The sequence below is a fragment of the Tubulanus polymorphus genome, chromosome 11 (assembly GCF_964204645.1).
Source record: "Tubulanus polymorphus chromosome 11, tnTubPoly1.2, whole genome shotgun sequence".
Lineage (NCBI taxonomy): Eukaryota > Metazoa > Nemertea > Palaeonemertea > Tubulaniformes > Tubulanidae > Tubulanus > Tubulanus polymorphus.
This window is the reverse complement of record NC_134035.1, coordinates 3,040,723-3,061,778: the sequence shown is the minus strand read 5'-3', so window position 1 is coordinate 3,061,778 and position 21,056 is coordinate 3,040,723. Positions and strand designations below refer to the sequence as shown.

Here is a 21,056-nt window from a genome sequence, read left to right as displayed (position 1 = left end):
AATAACCTGGAAATCTCAGGGAATTCAGATTCATCAATAAGTGATTCAATGAAAAATGATTTAATTGTGACATTTTAAACCTAGAAATTTTGTCTAATCTCATGGAGAAATCAAGGAAATCTCAGCGATTTGTATTATGGGTGGAAAGTGGCCACTCTGTAAAAAAACGACACACAAAATTGTGAGATTGGATATGATGATTATGCTTTGAACAGAATATTTTAGTAATGACGTAGGTCCATGCTGCAGAGTCCATCTTCCAAAAACGTATTTGATGCTTCAAACTTATGTGATATCGTGCTCAGAATTCAGAGATTCATATTCTCTATAATATGAGTCTTTCAATTTATCGCTATATAATTCGGAAAAACCGATTTTAAAGACTATTATATTCCACCATTCTGGAATGATCTTTATTCTGCCCATGAACTACGTCAAGACCTTGATTTTCTTTTCAGAATTTCTCCCAAGTGAATACCGGTACATTAAATGCCGTGACCTGAAATCATTAATAGCATGGCCGCAATAATTCTAGAATGGCTTGAATTTATCGGGATTATACTCATCCGATGTCGCGTACGCATGCCTGAAATTTAATTGGCCTGCTGCGTCGTAAAAGTTTTCGAAAGTGTGGATATGAATACTAGCGTTGTGAGAATCATTACATTGATATGTGACCCGATTTAGAATACTGTGAAACCAGTATAAATGTTTAGTTGGTGATTGTTTGTGTGCGTTATTTATGATAAGGTGTAGGCACACCTAGACGGTGACCTATTTGATTAGATAGTCACGCTCTTAAAATGATCGGTTTTTTAAATGGTCTAATATTGGGAGCGCTAAGTACGATGACGTCGATTGATTTTAGAAATATTTTTGCAAATTCGTCGGTTTAACAACCGGCTGTTCCTCGGTCGATGTGGATTGAATATTCGGAAATGAATTTATCCGGTTCGAGGGTTTTGAAGGAAGCGAAGATGGGTCTTCTCTGAAATCCGTGGGCTCTTTTTGGCCCGGGAGAGATGGGTAACTTTATATCATTAGTTGCAGCGATCCGAGGTGAAAGACGATTCTCTTTTGGATGCCAGGTTAAACTCCACGGGTATCTCGTAGTTTAGGGGTATGTGGACCTCGACACGATCGGATACTTATGATGGAGGATCTAGTATCTGCTTTTGTGCTTGAAACTCCTTTAATTTAAGAGCGTAATGCATAAGACTCCTTCGTTTTTGAGAAATTGGCAATTACAAATTTCTTTGTCTAGTTTGAAGAGTTGTCCAGTTAACTACGCCTAAATCGGTACAGAATGTACTGGATTGGTTACAGAAGCTGGGTAATAATTGATTGACAGCGCTTTGAGCATTCTTTGGAAAGGCGCTATATAAGCACTAATTATTATTATTATTATTATTACAGTTGAAACCAGGATATTTTGTACCTGATTAGGTGGTTCCCAAATAAGAAACAGAGTTTAGTTCGTGTAAAGGATAAAAATCTGCTTACAAAATCAGCGAACTAATGGTTTACTGAGATAAACAATACTGATTTAGGAGGAGTCTACTGTGATTAAGATACAACAGTGATATAGACACTTCCTCGAAATTTGCAAATTTTCTCGTTTGAAAACTCGTTTTATCCAGGAACGACTGATCAGTCAGGGACCGTGTATGATCATCTATATATTTCAGTGATTACAATATGTCCGTGTACAGTCCTACTTCATTGATGTATCACGGGATGATACCGGAACCACGGTTTGTGCGACAAGCTGCGGCACCCATTTTACGCAACCGCTTAAGCCCTTTTCGATTGCGCTTTTGCAGAAAACAAAATATTCTGCCATGACTGAAACGGAATAACTGGTAGAGACTTCAAAATGTGGCGATCAAAAGAGATATTACAGGGTTCAAAGCAAGTCTCATTGCTACTTTTGATAGAATTCAGTAAGGCCCTTTAAAACTGCTTAATTTTGACTTTTGGTATGCAAAATTATTTTAAGTACAATAATATGCCAATATTGATGCCTTTAGACTTTGAATTGACTTTGGGCTTTAATGATTTATGTAGCGGATTAGGACAAGAGTCGCCATGTCAAATGATAAGAAAAGTGTCATTTGTGACTTTATATTTACTTACTTTATTCATAAAAAAGTACTTAAAAATGCTCACTCTGGCCTCGGCCTTGCTACTATGAACCCTGTTGTAGATAGGGCTTAATTCCTCTTCCGGGGAGGAGCGCAATCGAAAAAGGCCTCAGATTCATCGGCGTCGTTAAGTAGTTTCGTAATATGGGTTCCAGCGCTATAGTTTCATTTCTGCTGATCGCTATGTAGATGTTTTTTAATGAGTTTTCTACTTTAGAAATTGGCGCTTTTTTAAACGGAGTAGTCGTTTAAAACCTGTTTATCGATGATTCACGAACGCTTTATGATCTAGTTTGGCTTGTTTTAGAGAATAGAATAGAAGATTTAGGAAAAACCGACAACGCGCAGTAAAACTAATTAAGGATTTCGATGTTCTGACTCAAATGCTACTCAAAACTCATAGCATTTGAGTCGAAACATAAAATTCCTTAATTAGTTATAATTCTACGGTGGGTTTTTTTTTCAATTGAATTAATCACTTGTCTCAGGCAACCAACAAATACATAAATATGTGTTCAGTTCACCTAAACAGATTTTTGTTTTGTTTTTTCTTTCTAGTTAGAGTTAGAAATAAGTGCTTCGATTAGTAATCAGCTCCGCACTAATTGAGATCGATTCACTTCCCTTTTAGATCATGTGGGGGGGGGGGTGTTGCTGTGGACCACGCAAACTCTGTTCAAGTCCCGCTTTTTCTTAATGCGCATGGTTTTTAGAAACGCGATGAAAAATATACGTAACTCCCGATGATAAACGTATTCAGTCGATAAGTACTGGATCAAAGTACGCAGCCTTCTACGTCTTGAGATATATACCACAATAACCAGCCAGACGTGTATAGATTGTACTGAGTTTCGGCCCGTTTTAATTCGACGAAACTTTGTTGATCGTAATATTTACCATAAATTCGCGTTACATTGATTCTATATCGAATTCGATTTCTTTCCTCGGTTGGGCGGGCGGTGGTGGTGTCGATTTTTTAAAATCACCCACACACACAACAACTCCGCAGAGTTATGCGTCTATACCTACTTGCAAAGTCTGTGAATAATCGAGTGTTTATTTTGTGCTGTCGTAGACATATCAAACGCGGCTATTGTCGTACGCTTCTAGGTGTCAAGAATTCGAATGTTTTTCTTCGTACTTTTTTTCTCGTTTCTGAAAAATTGTTTCTCACAGTCGATCTCGCGTTTGATAATGATAATAAAAGAACTGAAATAGTCGAACGAAAAAAAAAGTGGCGAAAAAGTGGTTCTACTGGCGTTTAATCGCGCGGACTTTACGTATGACCAACCCATATTTGCGGTTTTGAATTTTTTTAGAATTGAATAACGTGCGATAATAACGAATCCTTCGGCGCGGAACGAATTGTATTTCAAAATGCTTTATAGTCGTTAAAAGCTTGTTAGAATGCTCGCTGTTGACTTAGTGGAATTTTTCTTGGCTTCAAATCAAAAACGCGATACTCGGCCCCGATAGCTAAAACTGAACGGTCGAAATGAATATCGCCTCAAATTATCATTTCGAAGATTGTTATTTGATATTTACAGGCTTATAGAATGTATGAAATTAACATTTTCCTTGATTTGCGGATTTGTTGTTCCCGAGGCTGGTTGCACAGTCTAGGCCTCAGTTCATAGCGCTCTTGAATTCTAAGACTGGCCTATATATAATAGAATGGTTCACTGAAATGAGCTCTGACTGGTCTCGAGTTTGTTGGATTGGCTATAGAACCAAGATGAGCTCACACTGGTTTTAAGTTTGATGGATTGGTTATAGAATCGAAGTGAGCTTAAGCTGGTCTCAAGTGTGTTGGATTGGCCGCTGAACCAAAATGAGCTTAGACTGGTCTCAAGTTTGTTTTGGCTCACAGAACCTATTAGATTAGATGAACCTATTAGATTAGATTATTAGATGCACTTAGACTAGGCTTAAATTGTTAGATTTATGATACCGAAATGAGCTTAGACTGGTCGTGGTCTTGAATTTAGGCATTGGCTGTGCAACATGCCCGAGGGTAAAAAATATTTTGCTAAATTTCAGTTAAATTTTGCTCTGAGAAGTCAATCTCTTGAGATCATGATTGTGAAACCGAGCACCCTATATATCCTCTCCGAATCATCACCTATACCTTTCTCGAATTCTAAATTGCATGTTGAATATAATATTCTATCAATAATTAAAGGCATTTTTGAATTTCATTTTCAGGGAGGATTACGGAAAGCCGATCAATGCTTATCAAGGTAACTTACTGACGAATTACTCCCGTGCGATTATATCGAGGATTTTTAAATTCTTTTGGTCTAACTATATATTTTTTGACTTTATATTCAGCTACTGCTGAAGGCCCGACGTATGAAGCCGACCATTTGGCCACGTTCACCGTCGGAAGTAAACAAGGTTTGTAAATTGCTGGACCCAGTTCCACAGTTGTGAGTTAAGATTTGACTCAGGAGTTCGCTCATTGAAAATCAACTAAATAATTTTAACTCGGAGTTAACTCTTACTCGTGACTGTGGAACTGGATCCTGCATGTCAATAAATTGCTAGATTCAGTATTCAAATTAACGAGGACTTAACCATCTGCCCTTGAACCAGCCCTGAAGATTTTAGAACGTACCATTTCTCATGGAGACATTGTGCCTGTCAATCACAGTGTTGCGTCTAGCTGGACCAGTGATAACTGATAACTCGGAACAATTGTATGAAAATGCAGCATTACCCGCGATCACACGGATGATTTGGCCCGGGTCAGGCCTGAGCCAAATTTGACCCGTACCTAATCAGCGAGCGCGTTCACACGTAAACCACTCACTCGATACTAAACAATGCTCAAAGCGAAGAGAATCATTTCCGAAACCAGTTGCAATTCACACTGGGGCCCATTTGGCACCCGTGTAAACAGTTGTTCCTTATTTGGCCCGGGCCAGAAATGCTCGCGTGATCGCGGCTATCGATTTGGTCCGTTCTAGATGGTTCCATCCCGGACGTGGGCCCGCATTAGAACGGACCAGCGACGGTGCGAACGACCCAGCTGTATATTCCCGACCACCGGTTCGCACGCGTATATCCGATACCGCGTATATTCTATATCGAAATATCCGCGTGACGTTGAAACGAGAGAAACGATGATTATGTATTATGTATCGCTATTGCTCTCCGCGGCGTTATCTACGTGAAGTTCCATATTTCAATCTGATATTAGTGAGAGAAGAGCCGGCAAAAAGCTATTTCGTGTTTATACGTCGATAATGCAATTACGTATTTATAGTTTATTATTGTCGTCCTGGTAGTTCGTGTAAGTCGGGACTAATAATGAATACCGTTAGGTTTCGTAATTACTGCGTAAAAGAGCAGTTAAGTGTCTGCTGTAGATCGAGATGCAATGTACGATTCAATTCCGTGCGAGGAGAATGAGAGTATTTTCTGAATGTATCAAATGTTATGTTATATTAGAAAAAAGTTTCTCTTTCATTATCGACGTTATATGAAATGTATATGATTGCGTGTACGCTTGCAACCAAAGGGGGTGGGGGGGGTCGATAGCCTTGAAATGTCGCCTATATTTTCCCCACTTAAGATCATGCGATGACGACCCATCGTCGCTCCAATATCCAGTTGAGTTAAGATCATTTTCTGAACCGCCACCCTGTACGCGTGCGCCTTAGATTTTGCAATCGAGCCACACAAATGTTTGCAGTCCGAACGATCCTTACTTTTAGTGGAGTCAACTGTCAGTCTTAAAGTTGTCTTCAAAGACGTCGTCATCGGGAAGTTGACACATTACTTGTTAACCCTTTCAGTGCGTCTACAATGTGTAGTAACATGATAGAATATTAGTTGTTATCTGTATTAAAAGATGGCAGCACCTGTCAAACACAGTGAAACATTAGTAACTAACGATACACCGCACTGTGGTGTAGATGCACTAAAGCAGTATGCCTATGCCCGTTAATCGATGAACTGGGATGGACTTTTTCAAATCATCCCCAGCACTTTCGGGAATGTCAGCACTGTAAGGGTTCAGTCGTCACCATCTTTCAGCATATTTCCACATTCGTAAGTCATTATTTGGATAAGTCATCGATGTGATGGCCAAGTTTAACTGTAACAAAATCCTTTAACTTGAACTGGTTCACTGAATTCACCAATACTGAGTAATAAAGTGTCTACTATACATCAGTAATAGACGCTGCAAAAACCCTCGACGAATTGTCTAGATGAATATTGAATCAGCTGTAATTTGGTTTTTGGTTATTAAACGTAATATTGTCATCAGTATGTTTGGTATCAGCTGTATTGTCGCCGGTCAGCTTTACGCAGCGTTTCAAACACCAGTCAGTCACGCTACGGGGAACCAGCTCGAATGATGTGCGAGTACGTGGTGTATGTTTTTCATATGCAGTAATCTCGTTATCTGTGGTTATTATTCGATACGGTAAACTTGGAAGCTCATACTCAAGTTGGTGAACTTTATTCTAGAAGATTCTCTGTTTTATGGTGATATTTTTTGATTTTTCATAATTTTGTCGACTTTTTATTTGTGGAAAGGCAATCATTTCTAAAACCGCACGAATTTGGCATATTTACTCATACAGTAACACTGTCAGCTCCTTCTTGTGGATGTACAAATTCTCGTAGGCCATCAAAGATTTCGATAATGTTGGATGTTTTGTTGTTTCTCGTTTCAGGTCTACAAACGCCGGAAGATGGAATACGTAAGCTTCGTTTAATGGACAGTACTACCGGAATATGGACGATGCGTTGCGTTCTGGTCGTCACCCCGCGTCATCTAGCCGTCATCGACAAACAAACCGGGGTAAATATTAACGGTAGCCAGTTGCACCACCCGGGGGCGGCAGTTGCTCAAAAGTTGGTTAAAGATAACCGGTTGATTAGTACCATAGTAACAATGAACTCTTATATTCGCTATGTCAACTATCCACTGATTAACTTCGACCAGCTTTTGGTCACTATATCAACTATCCACTGGTTAAGTCTAACCAACTTTTGAGCAACCGGCTCCAGGCTTTGATATCAGTCCTGTCTAAACCAAAATGAGGAACAGCCTAGGCCTAATTCAGTTTTCGTATCTAGTCGACTAGAGGTCGGAACTAATAACTGAATGTGGTTGATTTCCAAACTACATCTGGAATATAGTCCCGACTAACTGACATTCGGTTTCACTTAGTTCGACTATAGCTGACTAACTCGGATAACCGAAGTTGGTCCAATTTTACTGTGACAATTGAGGATTCCACTTATGGCAAGCGAGGATCAGGGTTGTTGGATTTTTAAAGATATCAAGGTTACCAAAAAGTTCAAATTTTTGCAGATTTCATTCAGTAAAGTACGATCAATGATGAAATGTTATTCATTACCTAAAACATGATAGGACTGAGTGCTCGTTAGCCATCTGGTGGGATAACTGGTGTTGCTTCGTTTCTTTCTAATCATATTCTCGTCGTTGTTGCAGGACGAAATTGAAGTGTTTCCGATAAACTTGGTCCGAGATCCGACGGCGATCTACAATCGCGATCGAAAGGATATTTACAACAATTTACTAGTCTTAACCGTCCAGGAAGATACGAAAAAACGCTCGGGAACTCCGACCGAGATGCACATATTCCAGTGCGTCGTAGCGCCGGTGAGTCTCTGCGATCATTTCTAGCATCTCGATACTCGGGTACCGCTCGGGCAGGGTGACTACTACTGACCTGGAAAACTCAGAAAATCAGAAAAATCAGGGAAAACTCTGGGAATTTGACAAATTCGGCCCCAAACCTACAAAACTCTGGGGAATCCGGATATTGGCCGCGTGTTTCTTGATCAATACGTGATTCGATGAAAAATGAATGAATCATAACATTTTATACCTAGAAATTTCTCCGATTCACTCGGGGAATTTTGGGTAAACACGTGGAAAAAAAACTAGGGAAGACTTTGGATTTGTAAATGGCCAGTCTGTCAGGTTGTAGCTCAGTTCCAATAGACTAACGCAGCAGAGTCAAATGTATGTACTGCTTGTATACACATGTAGAGTAGACTCCTTACTCGGTGAAGCAAAGGGACGAACGAGCATGATTTTTTGCCTGATCCCAACGACTGAATTCGTCTATACGCGTGTAGCGAAGTTAAAAGTGTTAACTCTAGCTAGTGTTTAGGGACTGCGCCACGTTGGTTTTTGCTCTCAGCATGGACGGGTAGTTTAAGCGTTGAATCGAGTAATTGGCTAATTACGGGTTGTTTTGTATTCGTTGAGTGACTCTTGGTCATCGGCCACTTGTCACTGCGGGGAAATCATTTAACGTTTCAATTGCTTAGTCGCAATAGAGCTGATTAATCCATAAGCGCTATCACTGGTTAGTCCGTTCAAATTAGGGGTTGTACTTAGAACTGACCAATTTAGACCGGACTAAATTAAGGCTTTGTGTTCAGACGCATCTGTAAAATGAGCCATAATCACTGGTCCAGCTAGACACAACACCGTGATTGATAGGCAATTATAGCAAAGTTCATATTCCTGGAAGTAGTCTGTCCTAAAATATAGAACCGACCCGGATCAGTCTTTTGGTCCGTTCGAAAATCGAATGAACCAATTAAGAAGAGATTTCTTGTGCGAAAGGTTTTGTCAGTTCTAAATTGGCACAGACTAAATTTAGACCGTTCTGAATAACGTAGTGTGAATGCGGCTATAAAGTACATACGCCTCGATGGGGACAGGGGTAGATGGCACACTTGTGAATACCCCTGTAAATACTGTTTACGGTCAATACACAGATTACTATCAGTCTATATTTTCCTACCTATTGTTATTTCATAGGCACCTGTGGTCATAGCTATGCAGGGCGGTAATAATTAAAGACTTCTTAATTGCCTCACTACGTTATTAATGTCCCTATGCGTGGTAATAAGAACCATATGGCGAATATATCAGCCGTTAATTTAATGATTAATACGATGAAATTAAATACTTAACCGCGCAGTTTACCGAATGATAGAGTATCGGTTAAGAATTCTAAATATAGAGGGTGCTTTAAGTAGGCATTTCCTGAGCAAGACTTTTCGTTTCCCAGTTAACTGTTGGTCCACTCCTTGAAAGATGATATGGCGAAGAAAACGTTGAATCTGCTTATTGAAACATGGCCTGAGTGGTACCAAGGGTTTGAGGGTTTTAAATTAACTCCTAAATTACATTCAACACTGAAATCAATGAAGGAATTCAATGGATTTATCATTTAATAACCATTTCAGTGTGTCTACACCTCGGTGCGATGTATAGATCAGAGTTTGACTTTGCTTGTACACTGCATCGTGGTGTATTGATGTTATAAGTCATTAGTTTTTATCTGAATTGAAAGATGGCAGCACCCGTCTAACATGAAGTAGTGAAGTAGTAGTAACTAGCAATGCACCGCACCACAGTGTAGATGCACTAAAGCAGTATGCTGGTTATTCAACACTGGGATGGAATTTTATGAATTTTCAAATAATCTCCAATAAGTCCGCACTGAAAGGGTTGAGCTGTTTTATTGTTTGAATTTGAAATATTTATATTTGTTGAAGCGTACGTGCGCACACAGGTATGCTACCTATAATGTATGATATAACCTCTGGCATGAATTCGCGTAAACAAAATTGTTAAGGATTACATATTATAATAATGATTTATTCTCGCTTGGGCAACACTCAACATGTAAGACATGAACGTGTACTTAATTGTTAGTGTCTAATCAGATAGCTATCGAGACATTTCAACAACGCGCTCCTACAGTCTGAGGTATGACCCTGATTCACATTTTTCCATGTCATGTACCCAATTTGTAAAGCTTAGTAAAACAAGATGGTTGATACTTTATAGGTTAACTAGTTTATGTAAGATACGTCGACAGAGAAAGCTCTCCCGTACTTCAAATAAACGAGTTAACCTATCGCGTACTTTCTGTCTCGTATTACTAATTCTATACACCAGGTAATCAAGGGTCCTCTACAAAGATACCAATGTAAGCTCAAAATTCATCATCATTCAAAACTTGTATGGCGCATATTGTATAGCGCATGTAAGTAAATAGGTTCTTGAAGATGAGTTTTTTTTTCTATTCGAAGGCCGATCCCGAAAAGTACTGCGTAATGATCAAGTATTAGATCTTTTTTGGACGGAGAGAAATATCCGCGTAAGCTGCAATCGCACAAGCGTTCTTGGTTAGTGCCTAATTAGGCCAGACGCAAAATGTTGGACCAGATCCGAACCAAATTTTAGCACGGGTCAAATTCTTGCATGTGAATTGTAACTGGTTTTGTAAGTGATTCACTTCGCTTTGTTAAGTGGTTTACGCGTGAACGCGCTCTCTTTTTAGACACGGGCCAAATTGGATAGGTATGATACAAATTTTAGGTACATAAGAAGAAATGGCCGATTTTGACCCTGCGAACAGGTCGTCATCTCGTTCGGTGTTCGGTATGAAAGCTATACGTACCACAGAATAAGAAACAATCATCGACATATAAAAAGACCGTAAACAATCGTTTTGCGTGCGTATTCGATACGTGTAATTTCGTGAGCTCTGTTAAATGTTTTAACGCGTATTTGAAATTCATTTACTATACACCGACGTCGGTTGAAGTGCTTGTTTCCATAGCGATTGTTTAAACGCGGCGTCGCGCGGTCGAAGCTTTCGTCAATTTATGATTCGTTTTTTTCTGTTGTTATTCGGCTGCGGTTTCAATTTTCTTTTAGAAGAAATGAAAGTTTAACCCTTTCAGTGCGTAAACACCGCAGTGCGGCGTATAAATCTGCGAGGGACTTTGCTTGTACAACACTTTGTGTATTGGTGTAATTAGTAATTGGTAATTGGTGTAATTTAACTCTATCGAAAGATGGCAGCACTTGTCAAACATAGTGAAATATCAGTAACAAACAATACACCGCACCACAGTGTAGATGCACTAGCAGTATTGCCATTATGCAACACACTGAGTTGGAATTTTTCAAATCATTTTAGGACTTCAGGGTATTAGTCCAGAGTTAAGAGCAGTGTTTCAGCTGATGGTTGCAGGCTTGCTTTTCAAAAAAAAAACAGCTGCGATCTCAATAAACTTTTCAAATTCTTAGATTTTAGCGTTTGATTGCGAGATTTCGTTTTCAGCATATTCGTTATAGATAAACGCGTATCAATAATTCAAAGCCATTCTGCCATAAATCATTATCTCACAATAACTGTGTTCATGAATACTGATAATAATATATGGTCTACAAAGTGGTATTTGTATATATGTATAAACACATGGAGTAACTTTCAATATTTAATTACCGGAACCTCTTCCCGTTTAAAAGCATCAATTATAATGATACACAATGATTAATTTACAGGGCTAAAACACTCGTGGGGGATGGGGTGTTTGAGAGGGGGGTGGCTGGGGCGATATTTCAGATTTGTATATATATTTAACTACAGCGCGCGACATCTGCCTATATCGATCCGATCGATTATAATGTTAGCGGGAAGTTAATTACGCGAGTTCGTAATTTTCGTCGCGATCTTATTTCTACCGCGTCGCGCGCGGTATTTTCGAGACTATAGCGTTTGAGGAAAAATGATGAATTTCGAAATTTATGGCGCCCGCATTCCTTACGTAAATAAAATCGACGAAAACGATAAATTTTCCTCGGCGAGCGCGACTTTTGTGGCTTCCGGGTTTGAAAGAAAGCCATTGATCGAATCGGAGGGAAAAAAATCAAACATATGTTCAGCTGCGCAGTGAATTAAATACATTCAGTTATACAGCAAATATACGTTTAGTATAGTATAGTATAGCGATTGCGTGTACCATTTTATAATAGAGCAGGCTTACAGTCAGTACGGTTCTGTCCTGACGACGACAGTAGTAGGGTTTGATTACGTAAACCACTATACAAGATTTACAGAGATTCCTCGACGATATTACTCCTCCGTCGTTTAGACGCGATGATTTGATATCGTCTTGAAAATCGTGCGTGAATGGAATTTATGACATGGATACTAGTTGAAAAAAGGTTTGTTTTCGCACTACGTCGATTTTATTCGTGTGGTTGAGGAATATAGGGTTTCGGTAGCGAGGCGCGGTTTTAGATTTCGCTTGAGAAAGAATTTAAATTTGACTCATTTTGGATACGGTGGCCACTGACCTGGAAAACTTGCGTGGGATCATAAAAATCTAGGAAAAAATTCATGGAAAACTTGCTGGAATTTGACGGATTTTACCAAAAATCTGGAAAACTCTGGGAATTTGGATAATGCTATTGACCATGTGTTTCTTTATCAATACGTGATTCAATGAAAAATGAATGAATCATAACATTTTAAACCTAGAAATTTCTCTGATTCACTCTCGGGGAATGTTGTAAAATCACATGAAAAAATCAGGGCAAAATTCTGGGAATTTGTGAATGGGTGGAAAGTGGCCATTATGGCGTGGTTTAGGAGTGTGGTATTTCCATATCGACGCTCGGTTTGGTAAACGCAGTTTGTGATTTTACTCGAAATTGAGAAAGAATTGAAATTTTTTCTTTAGTAGTATAATCTTAACTGGGATCCATAGATTAGGATTCCAGTAATGTAGCCGCGACCTATAACCTGAAGAGGTATTTGAATCTTTAATAAGAGTCACTGTTTTAGAGGTAGAATTTCAACTTTTATGGAATGAATAGAAAAATTAATTCTAATCCGTTTATTCTGACTCAGAATCATGGAACTGGTTTTCATGTTGTAATTCAAACCGAAACGTGTGTACTAATAGGCTTTAGACTGGTAATAATCTGCGAGTCATTATTTACTGTTTGAATATATTCATGAACAGAGAGAGAGGGAGAGAGAAAGAGAAAGTGGTTGATATTTGTGGGTTTTCACGTGCCTGGTAGACAAGCGACTTCCTGATTCAATTAAAGGAAATTGACATGCCGATAAAAAACAACGTCTCAACAAATTACGCACTACCAAACTACATGAAGTATCACTATGAATTTGTAAAAACATATAAAAACATATGGAACGATAGCTGGTAGATTCCCATAAAATCAACGCTGGCTACTGGTACCTACAGGGTGGTGGTCACTGACCTGGAAAACTCAGAAATCAGAAATCTAGAAAAAAATCAGGGAAAACTCATGGAATTCGACAAATTTTACCAAAAACCTAAAAACTCAGGGAAATTGGATACTGCTAATTGACCACATGTTTCTTATCAGTCAAGATTCAATGAAAGATGGATGAATTGTAATATTTTGACCTAAAAATTTCTCTGATTCACTCTCAGGGAATTTGCGTAATCACATGGAAAATTCAGGGAAAACTAAGGGGATTTGTAAATGGGCGGAAAGTGACCACCCTGTAATAGCAATAAAGATTTGTGAAACAGTACATGTCATATAGACCTAGATGGAATAGACATTAGGCTCTTATTGATTTGAGAATAGGATTAATCAGTCTGCAGGTTTTTCTGACCACACCCATCTTATCGCTGCATAATGCTTAGATTCTCAATGCGTACCAGTAGCTTATCCAAAGCATTAGATAGTATTGCTCTAAAGTATTATAGGCCTGTGTTCTTGACAACAGGTGTAAGAGGGTTAGCCACCGCTTACATGGAAGAGTTTCAGTATTTTTTCGTGGGGGGTCGGGGTATCAAAAGCCTTACAACTTCAGCAGCAGCCTTACTTAAGATGCCATCATTTGGAAAACGCTAGTCAAGGCTTTTTGGAGCGTAGTACATCAGATCTTTTTGGACAGTAAAAATGAACCAGCATGAAATTACCGATAGATTCATTAGCAACACAGGAGAAAACCCATCCTCGCTTAGCCGCTATATTTGAATATTTCGAATTCCCTAATTTGGTATATAATCTTAGGTTCGCTAAATCGTCGTATTCAATACGATAAATTATATGAATTCATTGTAGAGAGCTTCGAAGGGCTTTAGTTCGTCACGTCTATTTAGGTTTATTTATGGCTGTTTATGTAGATCGCTTTCCAACCAGTTCGTCCTCGATAAAAAGAGGCGTTCTTACGCGGGGTCAACGGCGTGTCGGTCATCCGAGTACGTTTTCACCCAACGCTGATCACTCTCATTCAGCTGAGATGGAAGAGAACGGATCAGGGGGTCGATTCAAAGTCAATCTCATTCAATTTATGCTTTTTTTTTCACGCTTACATTTCTACTGATTGAATATATACGATATAGCTACGCTTCTTTTCAGCGCTAAACATTTTGTCATTGATTCACGGTACCATTTACTTAAATATATAAATACATATATATATATATATATATATATATATATATATATATATATATATATATATATGTATATATATATAATATTAGTCTATAACTGTGGCAGCAGCAGCTGCTGTAGTATGTAGTAATGACTGTGCTATGTGGGTACACACCCTTTCGCCGACATGTACATATCGAATCGATGTCAAACGTTTGACTCCGAACTCGATTTTTGTCTTCGCCCTCGAACTGTCGTCAAACTGTGTCGGTAATGTTATAACGTTATCACATTGCCGTAGCCTTAGTTGCCATTTGAACTATTGAATAAAGGAGATCAAATTGGTATCGATAAATGACAGAAATAAGATATTGGGTAAAGCTTACACATGGGCAGCATGAAATAGAACATGAAACGCAAATGTTTCTCGTTTGTTTCATGACTATGTGCGGTGCTGACTATGACTAGGTGCATCGCTCCTGAACAGGGAATACTGTCGACTGCTTAATAGAAACGTTTTTTCGCGAAATTGTTACATTGGTTTCAAGGAACAAGAGAAATCCCACAATAACGAAGCCAAGACTGAAAAATTCTATATCAGAATGATTGTATTTGAGGAGCGACGTTTCGGCTAACAACTGTTAGCCATCATCAGGCGTACTGTGTACTGTAAGGAATGTTGTTTCAATTGCTGTGTCACAAGTAATTAAACAAGAAACACTGGCGCACATTAACCAACCATTGACAACGAGCAGGATCACATGACAAATCAAAATCGGCGCCATCTTGATGCATATGAGATAGAATTACTACATTCCTAATCGCATGATTTTGTTTGTATTTGTATTTTTAGGCTCAAGATGCTGTAGAAGCAATAAACAGATCAAAGCAAGTCACAACTTCCCAAAGGTAAGTCTTATAACGGTAAATCAGAAGTTGTATCACAGTGAAAAAACGATGTTACAAATTTTGAAAAGCATTAAGATTTCTGATTGTCTATATCCATCTATATGATCATCTCTCAAATGAAATACGATCTGATATGAGTTGAGCCATGTTTTATATGTGAAACTAAGAGTGTTTTGAAGTTATGACTGTTCAACTGTTTTATATTCAAAACAAATGATTAAGCCAAAAAGTGGTCCTAAACCTTAAGACTGGTTTTAAGTTGTTAAATCGACTATTGAACTAGGTTGGTCTTAGATTGACCTTAAGTCCAAGCCGTGACTAGCTACTATGCAACTAGCTCCCCTGAAGCCATGTTTAACACAAACATAGTTCTGTAACATCCAAATCATAACGTTGGGGTGGTTGGCTCCGACTCAGGTTGTGGCGGCGTCTGCTAAGAATTTCTCGAAATACCGTCGACTATTTCGACAGGAGAAAATTTGCATATTATACACATATTCGATGCCACTATGCTATATATATATATTTGCTTATGAATTTTATCGAGAGATTAATCAGTTCATGGTCGCGATATGTTTACATTGTTATAGATTACAACGGTGTAAGTGTATATAGTGAGAGTGTATAGGTATTTCACTAAAGCCATCTCTCATTGTCGCTCTCTGTCTGTGACGGTCACACGTTGTTGTGTCAGTTGTTGAATATATAGACATATTGTTTGATTTTCAGCGCCGTCAGTTACATTCCCCCGCCGCCCAGAGATCCGGCCCCTCATCCGCCGTCGAACGGCGATCTAAGAGTTCGCGATCGGATATCTAGTTTCAATGCAATGGCTGCTGGTAAGTCGAAATCGAAAATCGAAGTGTTTCTGCTAATTAGGAAAAGCCTTCGTTCTGCTTTATTTATACAACTCATATGCTTTGTTATTTTTCTACGCACTAAAGCCGCGATCAAACAAGCGTTTTTGACCTGGGCCAAATTAAGCATGGGTCACATCGGTGCCAAATAGGTCCAGAACATGGGCTGAACTTATTGGCCTGACCAAAAACTTGAGACCTAGGCACATGACAAATTTCAGCCCAGGTCAAATTCTGGAAGTAACTCACCTCACTAGCCACAGTAGGGTTTAGAATGAGTGATCTACGCGTGAATGCTTTCTCTAATTTAGCGTGGGCTATATTTGATTCAGGTTTGGTCAGGGCCAAATCAGGATTTATGTAGGCAGGGTCGTCTCTGCGTGATCGCGGCTTCAAGTCTCCCGCCTAATGATTATTTCCTCAAATTTCCCCCTTGTTGAATCGTCAAGTCGAACATTTTATTGATGAATCGGTTTTATCGGAAGAGATGTTACACAGCTGTGTATCCGTAGTGACCATGGTATAATAGACGTGCCTCGTTGTTTGACAGCGAATAAATCAATTAGGCGTTACAGAAAAAATGTTTCATCTATTACACGGGATATCTTTCGTCTTAAACATGGAAATCTTTCATCGATAACATGGAAATCTTTCATCGATAACATGGAAATCTTTCATCTAAAACATGGAAATCTTTCATCTAAAACATGGAAGTCTTTCATCTATAACATGGAAGTCATTCATCTAAAACATGGAAATCTTTCATCTAAAACATGGAAGTCTTTCATCTAAAGCATGGAAATCTTTCATCTGAAACATGGAAATCTTTCATCTAAAAAATGTAAATCTTTCATCGATAACATGGAAACCTTCCATCTATAACATGGGAACCTTTCATCTAAAACATGGAAATCTTTCTATTTATAACATGGAAGTCTTTCATCTATGGACCCTAAAACGTATATGTACAATAGAATGCTTCAACACAAAAGAAAAACAAATCCAAAAAGTTTCTTGAGCGTGAAGTTTATTTCATGTTTCATCTATTAAATGATGATGATAATAATGATTATCATTATCAATATTATCATTCAGCCTAGAATACATATGAAATATACTCATTGGCTTTACATATTATACAAAAAAGTGTAGAGAAAACTAAAACCAGTTAATCATAATAGTTACCCTCAGGAAAACTGGCCAAGATGAATATTTTTTACGCAGAGTCCATTTCTGAATTAAAACACAAACTTTCGACCGTTGAGTTAAATTTCGCTAATTAATTTCTCGCGCTATTTTCAGATCCGGGTAGAATGAGAAGTCGTCGCGAGGAAGACGCTGAATCGGTGCTCAGTGATCGCACTGAGAAAGACGTGGTACGTACCGAACACGAGAATATAGCTCTAGATTTAGTCCATCCCAATTTCCGGACCATGCGTCCACGTCGCGAAAACGTCCGTTAATCGTGAAATATTAAATGACCCGAATCTTTTTTATAACGAAAATTGATCCGTTTTGATAGAAAATACGCCGATTCAACGAGGTACATTTTATGAAAAGTTTATTTCGTATATTTTCTTCTTTTTCAATTTTGTCCGATTCATCGCTTACCGGGTTTTCAATTTTTTATCAAATTTTGTTCAATTAATCCTCTCATGCGTTTCGCTATGTCGTTTCATTCGAGATCCATTCGAATACTTCTTAAGTGCAGTAGACTCCGCTTGTGCCTCGGATGTTCTGGGCGCCTCTTATCATTTGGTGTCGGAACATTTGAAAATATCGTCATAACGGGCACGCGATAATCCAAAGCAGCCGACTCCGCATCAAGCTGTCGCCCTGTGTAGATTAGATATTCTTAAATTTTTGTTCTAAAAATATTGAACAATATCTTATTGAACACAGGGTGTAAAACAAAGCACAGTCTATAAAGCATGTTTAAACTACGTCATTTAGAAGATTCTCAATTTAGTCCAGTCCAATTTAGAACAGACTTAGCGTTCATGCTAGTGGTAAGTCCGTTCTGAATTGGTCCATTTCGTTTTGAAACAGACCAATTTAAGCCCTGTTCACACTATGTTATATAGAACGGTCTGAAATTGGCCAGTTCCAATTAAGAATGGACCAAGCGTTCTCACTAGCTGAGAGTCCGTTCGAAATTGGTCCGTTCCATTTTAGACCGTTCCAATTTGGGACAACTTGATCCAGGTCCTTTCGAAATTTAGAACTAGTGATAGTGTGAACGCACCTTTAAACTGACTGAAAAGAATGACCCTTGTCCATTCCTCTCTGAAGCGCCATCGTTTAACTATTGAAAAAAATGCATTTAAAGCGTGTTGAAAAATTTACGATATGCAAAAACATATGTAAAATTAAAAGCAAGTTTTTCTTCTCTCTGTTATAATCGAATACGATTGTAGGACATAGATTCTCGTCCGCGACCGAAAGACAAGGTATTCACTTTATTCAACGGCTCCGCGCCGGGCTCACCAACTACAGAATTATTACATGTTACTTATTATTTTCTCCGTTTTTTTTTTTCGTCATAATTCGTTTGCGTATTTCATTCACTTCTTTCATTTCCTGTTCGTCCGATTTAACAGTATCCGCGATCTCTTTCGATAGTGACGCGTATTTCTAAAATGACTACGTAATATTTTCGTAACTAATTCTGTTTACGTATCTAGCGCAATATTTCCGTGTCACTTTTCATCGCCGATCGAGTGTCTTTTCCAGTGCAATAACTGAATGAGTGTTTTGATGTGTCTAATATGTGTATATCTAAGTACTTCTCGATGGGACGTGGGGTTTTGATAGCATACTTGTATATAAAATGCCAGGGTTTTGTAGACTGGTGTTGCTCAACATGAACCCGTGTTCGAGTCAACACCAGTCTAGAAATGTTCTAGGGGCTGGATTCGTAGACGAGACTTTATCTTAGGCACTCGCTAACTGAATTGACTTTGAATTGAGTTTACCCCTGTGTGCTGGTTGTATAGATTGGTAATGACTTTAACCTGTGGTTTAACTTAATTGTCTTGAATATTGACTCCAGTTAACCCTTTTGTTACAGCTAACATAGTCTACCTGGGCCCCAAACTTTGTATTTTCAGTTAAAGTAAGTAATATGATCCAGATACCATATATCGGGGCTTATATCGAATTGCCTCACAAAAATGCCTCTAGTTTGGCAGATCCTCGCTTGTCAATATTGTCACCTTTACCAAGTCTGAAATTCATATCCTATTTTTTAAAATTTTTCCCCATTCCGTTCTGCCAGCCGGCTTCTTATTTCACTTCAGCTTTTGGAAAACGTGATTTCAGGTGCTTTACGAGGCGTGCTCTGAACAGCTCTACTTACTGTGACCTGACCTTATTCTTTTTTTTGATTCATGAGGTGACTTTGGCTAGTTTATAAAAAGCTGTGCCGTTGGTATTGAATTCGGGGTCCACGAAATGAATAAACGACTAAAGTGCGACCTTGTGATGCGTCACATAAATCATCGAAAATTGAAACGACGCAAAGTCTTCGTATGGAACTTGAAAAGCTGACTCTGCCGTCTTTCGGTTCAGCAAAATATTGAAAAAGTATATTACATTTCACTACGGTAGACTCCTTCCAAATGAATTACTGACATATATTTGGATAAACCTTCTATTTCCCTGATTCTGGACACTTAGCGTTGCCCATAGCGTTGATTAGCGTAATCTCTCTTGTTGTACTTGTTCTTGTTGATTTTTTTTCTCTTCAAGTTTTGCTTAGAAATGTTCGACATTTTTTTCATCGAGGAATAGTTTCCCATGCGCGCGATAAAGTGTCGTCATCGGCCATTTTGTTGTTGAATTGTTCGAGATGCATGCGTGTTTCAGAAATGTTGATATGTATAGATTTCGTTTTATTGTTGATGATGTCTTAATTCGCACAATGTTATATTATTCATAGACGAAACAAGTGTTGTTCGTATTAGCTTTAATGTAAATCATATAATCAGAATTTGATGATTTTGAACAGTTCTTTCTTTCTAAAACATGGAAGTCTTTCTTCTAAAACATGGAAGTCTTTCATCTATAACATGTAAATCTTTCATCTAAAACATGTAAATCTTTCATCTAAAACATGTAGATCTTTCATCGGAAACATGGAAATCTTTCATCTAAAAGATGGAATTATTTCATCGATAACATGGAAACCTTTCATCTAGAACATGGAAATCTTTCATCTGAAACATGGTCTTCTCTCTATCTATAACATGGAAGTCTTTCATCTTAAACATGGAAGTATTTCATCTATGGACCCTAAAACGAATATGTACAATAGAATGCTTCAACACAGAAGAAAAACAAATCCAAAAAGTTCATCAGTTTACATTAGAATAGCCCTGTACTCCCAGACGTGGGGAATATCATTATATTCACTATATGCAAATTTAGAAGGTTAAAGATGAAATCAAGAATTGAAATTGAAATGAAAAATTCAAACACAATGTTTCATACTCTCTCTAAAGACTCAAAGACAACCTTTTGGACTCTCTCTAGAAATTCAAAGACAATGTTTCGGACTCTCCAGAGACTCCAACATTTCAGACTCTATAAATGCAAAGACCACTTTTTGGATTCTCTAGAGACTAAAGACAATGCTTTGGAACTCTCTAGAAGACTAAAAGACAACGTTTGCACTCACTCTGGAAACTCCAACGTTTCAGAGTCTCTCTAGACACTATTGTCAGGTGTTGAATAGATTGACATTTTCGTTATTGATGTTTTAGATTTGTGGGTAGTGGGTTTTCATTTTGAACAATTTAGCAGTTCATTCGACAATCTCAAATATGTCTTAATAAGACAGTATGAGAAAAGTTAACATTTTTCAACCATACATGATTATATAACTTCTAATAGAAATAT

The 21,056-nt window shown here is 38.3% G+C and overlaps 1 protein-coding gene across 3 annotated transcripts in view; it reads left to right on the top strand.

The window, feature by feature from the left end:
- LOC141913178 (epidermal growth factor receptor kinase substrate 8-like) overlaps positions 1-21,056 on the top strand; it is a 42,089-nt gene that overhangs the window by 1,762 nt on the left and 19,271 nt on the right. For all 3 annotated transcript variants that reach the window (XM_074804645.1, XM_074804644.1, XM_074804646.1), the window contains 7 exons: positions 4,350-4,384; positions 4,476-4,541; positions 6,833-6,960; positions 7,618-7,788; positions 15,245-15,300; positions 16,030-16,139; positions 17,460-17,533. In XM_074804645.1, coding sequence (XP_074660746.1) covers positions 4,350-4,384; positions 4,476-4,541; positions 6,833-6,960; positions 7,618-7,788; positions 15,245-15,300; positions 16,030-16,139; positions 17,460-17,533 — 640 coding nt within the window. The remainder of the gene's footprint in view (positions 1-4,349; positions 4,385-4,475; positions 4,542-6,832; positions 6,961-7,617; positions 7,789-15,244; positions 15,301-16,029; positions 16,140-17,459; positions 17,534-21,056) is intronic.